Genomic DNA, 12,783 nt, shown 5'->3' with positions numbered 1-12,783 from the left:
TAGCGTGTCTGAGAATGGCAACATCTGAGGAAATTGGTCCGGAACTTGGAGAGAATAAAATGGGATTACTGACAGTTGAGTATAAATAAATGCTTATTAGCCAGTAGGTATTCGAGGTACTGATGGACATGTGTCCATTCTCTCTGAGTTCCTGACCATTTCCTGCATCTTTTCCTTCGTCACCTCTCTCCGTGGTAACTTCCGCCGGAGGAGCAGGGACAGAGGACACGTTCGAAAACGGGAGACGATGAGTGAGCTGGAACTAAGCCTTAGCAAAGAATATACGCATTGGCGAACCACTGAAGGCGCGCGACTGGAGCGTCCTGACGGAGGTCAACGGAGGGCAAAGTGTCGGGCCGGAACTCCGTGTCCTCTCAATACTGAGGAATGTCTGTTGTAGTTTTTGAATATTCATGATATTCGCAGTTAATTCACTTAAAAATGCTTTAAGAATAAATTAATAATACATGAATGAATTCAGGAACCCCTTTCGCGCACTCTCTCTCTCTCTCTCTCTTACTCTCTGTCTCTCTCTCTTGCTGTCTCTCTCTCTAAATATATATCTCTCTCTAAATCTCTGCCCGCTGAAGTTTTTGTACAGCTCTTCCCGTGTTCTGAAATGCTGTGTGTATGTAGTCCACCACACTGAGGTTTTTGTGCAGCTCTCTTCCTGCGCTGTGTCACTGTGCTGTGCGCCGACTTATTGCACAGTGATACAGAGCCGAGTCGCTCAGTTGCAGTTTAATGACTGTTAACTGGCTGATTTTCTTGGCCGGATCGAGAGAACCGGAAATCCGTCCTTCGGCAGCATTGTTCTTATCCTGCTCTCCTGAGGTGTGTCTCCGGAGCAGGAATTTTGGAGGTTGTCCTGGGAACTGACGGTACCAGTAGACGGTGTAGGGACAGAACCCGAAATATTCGCAGCTTAAAGTGATGGTGCCGCCAGCAGAAGAAGATTGTGCAGGCGGATTCCTGGATACCAGTGAAATGGGATCTGAAGGATTTGAAAGGAGAGATCATTATTATTTTATTGTTGATTATCGGAGGCAGCTCAACCATCGGGATAGACTGCAGTTTCCCGCGCGTCAGCTTCCATTAAAATGTGTACAAACATTTTTTCGCTGCCCATGGCAATTATTCCAGCGACGTGCTGTGGTGGTAAATCCCTTGGGGATAGAAGGTGATTATTAAGTGGAAATCCGCTAAATTTGTAAGTACACAGGAATGGACAAACAAAATGCAGAATAATTGCAGAGCAGATTCAGGAAGCCGGCACACAGACAATATGCCGAATTACCTTCTCTGTTCTAAAAAAATTCCACTTGCCTTTCATGTTTTTAGATGAAAGACGAAAAGGAAGATGTGTTTACCAAAATATTTCTCCTCAGTGAGGGGTTTACTTTCTAGAAATCCGTCCCTGCTCGTTTATAGTTAGGCGCAGAGTAAGATCCATGACAAAGGAATGAGATTCCACAAAAGGGGAAATGCATCTCTCGTGGGGCAAACGTCAAACTTTTGTTGCAGCTCAACAAAACCCTGGAAAAAGCTCATCTCCCCGTTTTGCACTGGCTTCTTCTTCCAGACAAGACGTTGTACACGTCTTTCTCAGTTTAATCTTAACTTCTATTAGTTTTCAGTTTGTTTTACAGAGCTTGGTCCCTTGTGTTTTGCTGCATGCGGTTTATATTTTGCCTTCTTGAGAATGTTTCCCACATTCTGTTAGTTGTCAGTTGGGTTGTAGTTTTGACGGGTGTTTCAGACTCACTCATAGCGCAACATTTCGGCTGTCAATCTCCCTATGCCGCTTATGAATGAGAAAGAGTTTACTTCTCAGTTTTATAAAGCCCAGAGGGTGTGGACATATCCAGCTTTATCACACCGCACCGGACACCCCATTACACATCCAGTCCATCTTATTCCGTTGTGAGCAGTCCCGAAATCGGTACCTCCCCCGAATCTCCCAACAACAGCTGCTGGGGGACTCATATGTGCCCTCCTTTTCTGAGTACAAATCCTTCCGAGTCCTCCAGACTGCACCGTTTATTCAGGTGCTCCTGTTCTTCTTTGCTTTCTCATTTTTGGGGATGAAATCATGGCTGGCAAGACCAATGTTGGTTGCCCTTCGAACATCTCCAATGCGCCTGCTCCCAGGGCGGCTCGCACCTGCTATCGCTGGTCTCATACCCAAACATGACAGCCTCTGCCAATATATCCTACGGACCACTTTGCAGAAACCCCTTCAGAAACCGGACTTGTTTACTTTGAAGGAGAACCAAATATTGAATTGCACTGAATATTCTCAGGGAGAGCGGGAGACAGAGCATGGTTTTCCGATACTTACCGGCTGTGACAGTCACCGTGGACCCAGTTCCATCCTCATAATATGTCTTCCATTTATGCACAGTGATCCCGCTGTCAGTTCCGCTGGTACAAGAACCATACTCACCTCAACCTAATCAGCAGCCATTAACAGACGCTTCCCAATTATTCCAGGAATTTCAGAAAAAGAAAAAGCATTCCATGTTCCACAAACCCCCGCGTTCGACTTGTTATCCATGAGGCACAAAGCTCTCAGTAAAAGTGGCCTCGGTGCACAGGACGAAGGTCGATATATATGAACGGGGACAATATCAAAGACAAGTACCTGAAAGGGTGAAATTACAATGATATTCACCCACAATACAGAGCAAAACGATAATAAACATGTAATTCCGTTACAGAATCCGTGAACATATATTTTAACTGTTATTAGCTTATTGCCGGCTCTTTTCCACTGTGAGTATCCCATATACACACATTGTTTCTTGTCAGTTTCAAATCCCCGAGGACTCGATTAGATGGGCGGATAGGAGTTAAAAGCTCAGCGAATGAAGTTCCTGTTTCCAGCTGTTGGAACAGGATCATATTCGGTGCAAGGGATTGGGAAGAGGGATCAGTTGTTCCGGTCATCGTTCATTGACACCATTCTCGGGAAAGGCGGCACCATCGGCGCAAACTCTCAATTGAGAAATCGCAGCCTATGAACTGCAGCAATGCAGTCCTGTGAAAACCTAATCTGTGGAGCAGGAGGTGAGAGTTCGGACCGTGGGTCGAATCCCTCCGATCCGTCAGTTGCTGCTGGGACAATCTGCAGTGAGAATTTTTGGACTGCGGGAAGCCTAAGCCCATCACTGTGCCCACCACTTGTACTCCGCTTTACAGTAATAGGTGGCGCTGTCTTCGACTCTGAGATCCCGAATTTCCAATGTAAAAGTCATTTTTGCTTTATCATTCGACAGAGCAACTCTTCCCCCGCTGGAAATCCGCTGCCACTCTGTCCCGGACTGGGTCTGTTTGAAGAAGTATCCAGTCTGAAAATCATAGGAACTGGAAAAATAACCAGTCTGGAAACTGCAGGTGATGGTGAGAGACTGGCACTCCTGCCTGGTCAACGCTGTAGGGCTCTGGGTCACCGACTGACTGAAGGTGCCTGGAAATTAAGCATAGGGAGATGTCAGTGGGTTGCGGGGGCGAAGAAAACAACCGAGTTCAATCACGGACAGTGGCGTACATTTGGAACGGAGTCGGGCGGGTTAGCTTTAAACCCAGATTGTCCGGGAGTTTACAAACGGTACTCACGGCGTAGACAGAGGCACAGGGTGAAAACCACTAGGATTCCCATCGGTATATCTCCGGGGTCAGATCGTTTACGTATTGAGGAGATGGAGCCCGCGACGGGAGACTGCTTCAGTAGACTGTCCCTCTGAGCTGGGCTGGGACACTTCAACGGGTAGGTTTGCTTTTCAGGTGGCGGTCTTCCGGAGATTTTTGAAGTGCCCCACGATACCCGGATTCCTGTGCTGTGCGTTGTGTGAGGAAACGTCAGGTCTAAAGGCGACACTTGATGGTTCTGGTTTTGTTGAGAGTCTCTGCGCCTGATGTGAAAGTCCCTCCCACATTCCCTTCACTTTTATTGGGTGGGGTAGTTGTTCCGTCAGCTGAGGTCTCCACTTCGCATCAATTTCTCACATTGAAGGTTCGTAAGGTCCCTCCTAGAACTTATTTCCACAGGCTTACTTTCTTCTCCAAACTTATTGATCAAACAAATCAGGCAGCTACCTGGACATCGTGTCACCATGACAAATATGACCTCAAATAAGAGAGATATTCCATCTGTCCTGTCCATCCCCCCTATCTTTCTGTAATTTAAATCCAACTTGCTTTCTCATTTTCAATTCTGATGAAGTATTCGACTTGAAACGTAAACTGTGTTTCTCTTTCCACGGATGCTGCCTAACCTGCTGCGTATTTCCAGCATATTTGCGTCTTTCTTTCAGGTTCCCTTCAAAGGCAGATTTTTTTCTGCTCAAGTGATTAAAACAGATTCACTGTGTTGGGAAATTATTAATGTAGATATTTCCCAACGATACCCCTCTTTCAACATTTCTTACCATTTTCGAGTTTCATTTCCCGGCCAGTATTCCGACAGTTAATAGATTTTAACTGTGTGATCTTCCTTTCCCTCTCTCTCCGTCTTTCTCTCTGTAATGTTTTCTGTGGGCATGCATCGTAGAAAAAGGCTAGCGAGAGAATGCTGATAATCTGTGAAGTGAAGAATAATTCGGAAATGTTTGCACGCGTTGCGCAGCCCCGGGTAATTTTAAAAGGTTCAAAGCTCGCCATTGATTGTCAAGGGGTTGGAAAGGTCGGCCAGGAACATCGCTGTGGTGTAATTCCCACAGCATGACATACTGTGCCGAGATCTCCACAGTAAACGCAGTTATCATGAAGCCAAAGATAAAAATGCAACACAGATTTATTTCTTCGATTATTTGATGAGAATTGGGCACAAAATGTACAGGCAGAAAATAAAAAAAGATCTGTCAATTTTCAGCCTTCTGCCATGTTGGCGTCTTTTACAATCTCTATTTAAAATAATGCCGTCCCACTGGAGGTGGAGACTTGTTTCGAGTCAGGTCACTAGCAGATTCCTTCTCCTACTCCATTACATCGGCAGTGGTGCCCGTCATTCTCATTCAGTGCAGAAACGGATGAATCTGCCCGTCAGACCGGACACAAGCGATCAGCCAACCGGACACAAGCGATCAGCCAATCAACCCGCAAATGCCTGACATACTCAGGAGTTCTTGAACATTCTGTGGGCAGGGAAATAAAGTTTCAGGTCGAGGACGTTCATCAGAACTGGGAAAGAGAGAAAAACATGAGTTAGATTTAAGAATCAGAGAGAGTTCGGTAGGGGAAGGATGGGTAGGTAAAAAAGGTAATACCTCTGATAGGATGAGCTTAGCATTTATCTGGGGTTGATCTGCAGATGAAATCATCAGGTTGATGAGTTCTCTTCATTTAACCTGGGATCATATCCCTGAGAGGGATGCTGACAATATTCGCGCTATGGAATATTTACATGGATATTGGGACAAAAATGAACTCCTACTGATGAGCCCATCAAAGCTCTCAGCAAGCAATTCCCTCTCGGCCAATATTCTTCTCTGCAAATACTCAGGGTGCAAAGACTTTATGATGTAGAGCTCACCGGATGAAACTGACGGAGCGGTTTCATCTTGCAAACAGGCATGAAATGGGCAGCAGAGATCTAAAGGGATCTCGGAGCGGGTTAAGGCATGGCGGTCATGGCGTCATGGCAAATATAGCGATCTGTTCTTTCAAAAAATGGTCGACCCAAACGTCAGTTCGATATGTCCAACTAAACGTCATCCAGTTGCCGTAGTCACGTCTCCCAGTTATTGAGGCCGTGCTTCACGACGTCCTTGACGGCGCAGTGCTCTCGGTGTGATGGAAGCTGCGGGGTCCCAATGTAAGGCTAAACCACACAGCGAATTTTTTAGGAAATAGAGCAAAAACACACAGATTTCCCAGGTTTGAAATGCTAATCCTGGAGAGAGTACTGGGTAGCGTTCCTGTGCTTGAGGAAGAGTTTGAGGATGCAATGAAACTGTGAACTGGAATCCCACAGACACGTTGAGACTAGATGGGCAGAATGGCCACGTTCAATTCCAGTGGCCATGTGAATGGGAACAAGGCGGGCAGGGGTCTGTAGTCGGCATCAGTCGCGGCCAAGGGGCAGCAGGAGGAGCCCTGAACATGTCTCCGGTTTGGGGTAGGTTCAGACGGAGATCATAACTCAATAGTTTTATTGGAGGAATAGTATTGAATAACTAGATTCGAGAACAAAAACAGCAGTGTGACTTTGCCACGACACAGGCAGTGCACTGTGCTGCACGTTAAGGTTACAGGCTGTTTTTTAGGACCGTACGTTTATCTCTTGCCGGTTCTCTCATCTCATGGTCTCATTGACTTCCCCGGTGATAGGAATTTGCGCCCACCCCCACAATTTTATTGATTGGCGGGTCAGGCTTCAGCGACCTGGTGGCAAACTTCTTCCATTTTCTTTAGTTCTTAAAACACCGACACCATGTCTCCCTGTACAGAGGCTGTCTGACCTGCCAAGAGGTTGCACATCATCTGTTTCATTTCTGATGCAGCATTTGCAGCCTTTTGCCTTTTGGTTACTGTTTAAGTTTACAAAGGTCTCTGATCTGTGTGTGTTACTCTGCTCCAGGTCAGAATGTGCGAAGTCACGGTTTAAGCTGAATAATTCTTTGGGCATCACGTTTACAACAAGAAAATCACCCAGATGTTCCACCAGTGCATTCGGGCCAGGCTTTGTTCTGGTTACCGCCGAGCCTGCAACACCAGGCCCGATTGCTGATCACAACACACATCTGCAAACAGCACACACACCAGCTGCAAATATGCTGATATTCCAGACATGGCTCTGCATTAGTTAACTCCTTTGATAATACTAAATAGACTGCAGAATATCCACCCAGTTCACAGTTCATATCACACTGATTCATATTACAGCAGACCCACTCACTATCTATTTCCCACAAGTGTAGAATACACCAGGCCGCTCCATGTTAAAATTATATTTGTACTCATTGCAATGATCCAATGACAGTAAAAAATTCTCCTAGTCCATTTCCTCAAAACAAATGCAACATTTCTTGAGCAACAGGATCACAGAATGTCAGGCTCTGTCACACTTCATATAAACTTGGTGCTCGAGCATCAGACCCAGGCCCTGTTCATAACATCAGGGACCTAATGCAGATGGCGCAGACGCTTTTCATCATTAGTTTGTTGCAGGAAACAAAGCCCATTCACACGTCATATTAAAATGGGGCCCCTTTTCACCAAGCCCATTCTCTGTTCATATTACACTGGGCGCTATGACAAAATTCCTACTTTTCATAATTTAGCTGCCCCTACAACACCAGGGCTATTCACTGTTCATTTTTCACTGAGCCTAATTACAACAAGCCCAGTCAGTTTTCCTCATACTCTGGAGAAAGTGATACTTTGACCCGTGAGCGTTCCTGTTACATTCAGACGGAAACACCAGGCCCAGCCATCGTTCATATCATATTGGTCCTTTTAACTCCAGGAAAAATAATTATCACATTGCACTGGACCTTATAATACTGGGTCCTCTTACATCAGCACCCTAATCATGGTCCCATCACACCAAGCCCAGCCAATGTTCGTATTGAAGGGGCCCTTTAACTCCAGGCCCAGTTACTGGTCGCATTTCACCGAGCCCCATACACCACGCCCGATAACCATTCATATTATACTGAGCTCGATGACACTCGGCTCAGTCACTGTTATGTTATACTCGGCCCGATAATACTAGGCCCAGTCAGTGTTCCTAATACGCTGGACAATGGAATACTCTGCCCAGTGAGTGTGTTACATTAAGCTCAACGGTCCTAGCCCAGTCGATTTTCATTTTACACTGGGCCCCATAACATCAGACCCAGTTTCTGTTCATATTATACTGAGCCTAATAACACTCGGCCTAATAACACACCATCTTAAACAAGACCCTATCACATCAGGCCCACTTGCTAATATTCTGGAAAATGTAATATTCTGTCTCGTGTGTGGTGTGTGCCATTGGCCCCAAACACCAGGTCCAGTCACTGTTCATGTCACACTGGGCCTTACGAAATCAGGAACAGTAAGCTTTCACATGATCTGGGTCCTAAAACACCAGGCGCAGGAACGATGAAATTTTACATAGGCCTTCTAACACCACACCCACAGACTGATCATATTATCCATGTCCAAAATCACCAGGAGCAGATACTGTTATTTTTTAAAATTAGTTACCTAATACCAGTCACAGTCATTATTCAAGATAGATTAAGCCTGATGAAACCAGGCCCAGTCACCGATCACATTACACTGGACCCTATAATACCAGGCACAGTCAGTTTTCTGAACACGCTGGACAATATATCATTCAGCCCAGTGGGGGGTTATGTTATATAATGCCCAAACCACCTGGCCCAGTCATCCTACATGTCAGACTGTTTTTATGACAGCAAGTAGTGTAACTATTCACATGATTTGGATCCTAAAACACCAAGCGCTGGAATACTTCAAATTACACAGGTCCCAATTAAACCAGGCGCACTCAGTGTTCATGTTACGCTGTGCATTACAGCAGCAGGCCCAGACACTATTCACGTTCCAGTATGCCAGATACCACCAGGCCCAGTCACTGTTGATTTTACACTGTGCCCAATAACACCGGCCCCATTCCCTGTGCATGTATTCTAGGTCGTAAAATCAACAGGTGCAGCCACTTTTTCTTATTATGTTTGGATCCATATTATTATGCCCAGTCAATTTTCATGAGAAACAGTGTCCTTTAACACCAGACCCTGTACTAAACTGGGCCCAAAGATACAGACTCGTTCACTGTTCATATTGCACTGAACCCCACAACAACAGTCTCATTTACAGGTCGCAATTAACTGTTTTCAAAACACTAAAAGAGTATCTGACATAATTTAGGTTCTAAAGCAGCGGGCGCCGATACATTGCATGTTATACTTTGCAACATAAACCACGCCCTGTCACTCTTTATGTTATATTTAGTACCATAACACCAGGCCCATTCACAATTCCTATCGGCTGAATCCACCTGACCCGCACTCTGTTCATGTTAACTGGACCCTATAACCTCAGGCCCTGTACCCCTCGGCCAATGCACTGTTTATATGAAACTGGGACCTCTGGAGCCCGGCTCAGTCACAGTTCATGTTGCACAAGACACCTATTACTTCTCATTTTTTTTTGTAATTATTTTTCTGCAGAACTGTTTTGTGATGATTTTTAAGTGGAACTGTTTTGCATTTGCCCCTAATACTCTTGGCCCAATGTGTGTTTTTCTGCACTACAACTCTTCCCCTTTTCTGTGACATTGATTCCCTGTCTTTATTCATTTAGAACATTGTTCGCTGTGTATATTTTTGTTGGCTTTGTCCAGTTTTATGCAACAGTATTCATGGATGAATACCTTATTTTGCTGTTCTACTGGACCTTGTGTATATTCCTTTCTTGACCCTGGCCCTCTTTATCATGCATTGGAGGCTGTATCAATTTATATGATACATATTCCTGTTCCTGTCTAAATTACAGATTTCTCCCTTTCTTTCTTTATATGCCATCCGTCCCTATCACTGTTTGAAGAACACAGTTTTTATTTCCTTTGATTCTGTCATTGGTTAGACTGCATCACACAGAGTCCCTGTTTTATGCGCCAATTTGTACCTTTGCTTTTAGAATACTCAACACATTTTTGATCCATGCTGAATTTCACGCGGTGAAATTTCTCGCACTGCCATTTCTGCCGACATTAAACTGCACCGTGACCAGGTATTGTATTTTACCAAGTCTCAGTACAAATTATATCAGTGCCTGTCCGTGTTTAACCAGCAACGGTTACTCCTGCCTGAACCAGACTTCCAGCTCTCGCTGGAGCATCCCATCCTCCGTCGGTATTACAATCATCCCTGTCCAACTCCACAAACTACTGGGCTCTTTCTATGTATTTCCTGCCTACGTCCTTTCTTTTGATGGAATCCCATCAGGATGGGCGTCAGGAAGATCGTCACTGCACTCAGTCTGCACACTGCTGCACTTTCATGTTTCTCCGGAGAAGGATTGACAAACACACTGACCTAGGGGTGGACACCTGAAGGTATTTGCTGACGCAATGATTTTGTGTGGAAGACGACGTTTCGTCCGCTGAACAGCCCACGGCAGTTTCACTGTAGTTTCAAATTGATGTGTTATTGAGTCAGTGTTATGTGCGAATTGAACACATCATTCAGAGATAAAAATAGAAATTTTCCAACACTGTCAGCTCTCGGAAATATGCTGTCTCTGTGCTTAACACGGTTAACATTTCTAAGTAGCTCATTTTTATTAGTGTATGTGCATTATTTCGTGTTGACCGCAGTGTTTGCAGCGACGGGCGTTAACAGTGTGGATATTTGGACAGGGCGGTTGCGCATTCGACAGCAAGCTTTGTGTTTCCATCTGGTGGCCATGATTATCTGACTTGCAGTGTGGGATTATGACCGAAGTTACTGTCGGCATTTTGGTTTGACGTCCAGTTAAAATCTATGGGTCAAAGGAGAGCGGAATTCTATGCGCTAGGCAGAATCTGGTTGAGGAAACTCGAGATGCTCCCACTCAGGCGGCCGTGCAGTCGATATAAGTACTTTGGCAAAGTCAGTGCAAAGGTTTTCTGGTTAGAAAAAATGAATTGGATTTTCGGAATTCTGAACAAGGACTCCGAATGTATAATTATAAATTCAGTCTGTAAACAAGTGTTATCACTAACAGGTATTTTCCTGCAATTCACATGCTATTTCATTCACTGACAGATTCCCAGCTATTTGGAACAAAATAACCTTCCTTGGTTCGGCCACGGAAGAGTTTCTGTTTCTCAAGTCATTTCAGGAGCGTATTTTATTTTAGTTTACTTTCCATGAAGGAACCACAGTCTCGATTTACCCTTTTGCTTTTGTTGTCTGTGTGAAAGAACTGTGAAGAGTGCTCTGAATGTGGCCCCAATCCGTGGACATAAATAGTCAAAATAAATTATTTGAAAAACAAAACAAAACCGCAGATGGAGAAACTCCGAAATAAAAAGGAAGAGACAAGAGCCTGTCAGCAGGTCAGTCTATATCTGTCGATAGCAAACCGGAGTTAACCAATGTGTGTTGTTTTGAATCCCAAGACTCGGCACTGCGACGCCAGTTTAAAGACTGAGAGGACCATCGGGGTTCCGGTGGCAGCAACATCGAAGTGGGGCTCGGTCAAGAATTTGACGTTGGTTCAACAAAACATGAAACCAGTTTTCCCTGACCGGGAATCGAACCCGGGCCGCAGCGGTGAAAGCGCCGAATCCTGACCACTCGACCATCAGGTATAACTGAGAAAGAATTAACCAGTTTGTCTCTTGAACACTGCCGAGCCAAGATCCCACTGAGCAGCCGACTTTCCTACCAATATACCGCTAGCTCCTCGACATTTTCTGCCATCTGGTGGCAGCGTTGAGCGACACCTTCTGATGAAGAGATGCTTCCCAATTTTTTTAACATATTGGAATGGAATTCAGATTCTCGAAGTAAGGAAAAAGTCGACGATTCAGTTTGAGATCACTGGAACGGGGCTTTTCCACAAAATGCCTGGAACGTATATCCAGTCATTTATTCAGGTAACTGCAACCCCTGGACACACCGCCCGAGTTTACCCTGACGAGAACCGATTACGAAGATGTTTTCCAAAACCAACTTTCCTTCAGCGTTCGACAACTCGGATAATTTTACCACTGTTGCCGTCAAGGGTCAGCAGTTGAGCAGCTCCGAAGATTCTTTCTGCACATGATACTCATCCTGACAGAAGCCTGTGAAACTCTCGCCCATGAAATCTGACTATCGTGTGGATCTCTGCTGCCCTTGCTGACGTCGGATATAACTCATGATGTGTGTTGTTTCCCATCATATTTTGGAGCGGTCCCAAATACACAGATGAGATTTTCGGTGAGGTTAATTTTGTACAGAATCCATGATGCTTACCCTTCATCCACTGGGATCTCCCTCTGCGGAATCCCTGTCTGTAGATTATTAGCTGCTGTCCTCGCCTGTTCTCTGCACCGAGTCTTTGAATTGCCTCAGTACTCTGGACCTGAGAAACGCTCGCACTCACATCTCGTTGCTCAACTTCTGGCGGAATCCTGGTTCATGTTTTGGTTCCAGAATGCGCGACCGACTCTCCACGAATTTACTGTAGACGGTGCAATGCCACTGATATCTGTCATAATCCGGGGCAGAGCGTGCAGTCAGCAGAATCTTCTTTAATATTAGTCCTGTTCCTGGTGGGCAGCGATTGTAACACCGTTACCCTAAGAGAGGGGTAATAGGAGCGGTGACACAGGGAGCAAGGGCAAGAGGGACTGGGACCCAGAAGGAGGTGTACAGGGCCACCTGCTAAAACCAGGCGTGTCCAGTTAAAATCTCCCTCGTTAACATTTTACAGCATATGTACCGGATCAGAGATACACAGAATCATTTAATGGTTCAGCATGAAAACAGGCCTCCCAGCTCATCTCGTCCATGCCGGTCACTGGGCATCCTTGCGTATTAATCCCATCTCCCAGCCCTTGGTACATAGATGTCTATGCCAAAGGAATTTAAGTTTTCACCTGCACACATCTTAAATACCGTCAGTGACCCAGCTTCAACCATTCTCTCATGCAGTCTATTCCAAGTACTAGGCACTCTTTGGGAGAAGATAGTCCAGCTCATATTCACTCTGAATCCCATCTCCCTTAAACTAAACCTCCATTTTTATCTACCTCTGATATATAGACGTCTTCAGTCTTCCTGCAGTCCGCTA

The 12,783-nt window shown here is 45.2% G+C and overlaps 1 protein-coding gene across 1 annotated transcript; it reads right to left on the bottom strand.

Moving 5' to 3' along the window:
* Nucleotides 1-680: 680 nt before the first annotated feature.
* Nucleotides 681-3,661, bottom strand: LOC127576467 (uncharacterized). Its single transcript, XM_052026956.1, has 4 exons — nucleotides 3,619-3,661; nucleotides 3,181-3,469; nucleotides 2,342-2,424; nucleotides 681-994 (listed from the first exon to the last, which is right to left on the bottom strand). The coding sequence occupies exons 1-4, from the start codon at nucleotides 3,659-3,661 to the stop codon at nucleotides 681-683; spliced, it is 729 nt and encodes a 242-aa protein (XP_051882916.1).
* Nucleotides 3,662-12,783: the final 9,122 nt, after the last annotated feature.

Source organism: Pristis pectinata, chromosome 12, assembly GCF_009764475.1.
Source record: "Pristis pectinata isolate sPriPec2 chromosome 12, sPriPec2.1.pri, whole genome shotgun sequence".
In the NCBI taxonomy this organism is placed as follows: domain Eukaryota; kingdom Metazoa; phylum Chordata; class Chondrichthyes; order Rhinopristiformes; family Pristidae; genus Pristis; species Pristis pectinata.
This window is presented reverse-complemented; position numbering and strand designations above follow the sequence as displayed.

Excerpts from the sequence above, each read along its gene's own strand:
- LOC127576467 (XM_052026956.1), bottom strand. The coding sequence starts at position 3,661 with ATGGGAATCCTAGTGGTTTTCACCCTGTGCCTCTGTCTACGCC. Across the intron at positions 3,470-3,618 it reads CCTGTGCCTCTGTCTACGCC|GCACCTTCAGTCAGTCGGTG; the intron begins GTGAGTACCGTT and ends CTTAATTTCCAG. Across the intron at positions 995-2,341 it reads CACGGTGACTGTCACAGCCG|ATCCCATTTCACTGGTATCC; the intron begins GTAAGTATCGGA and ends CAAATCCTTCAG.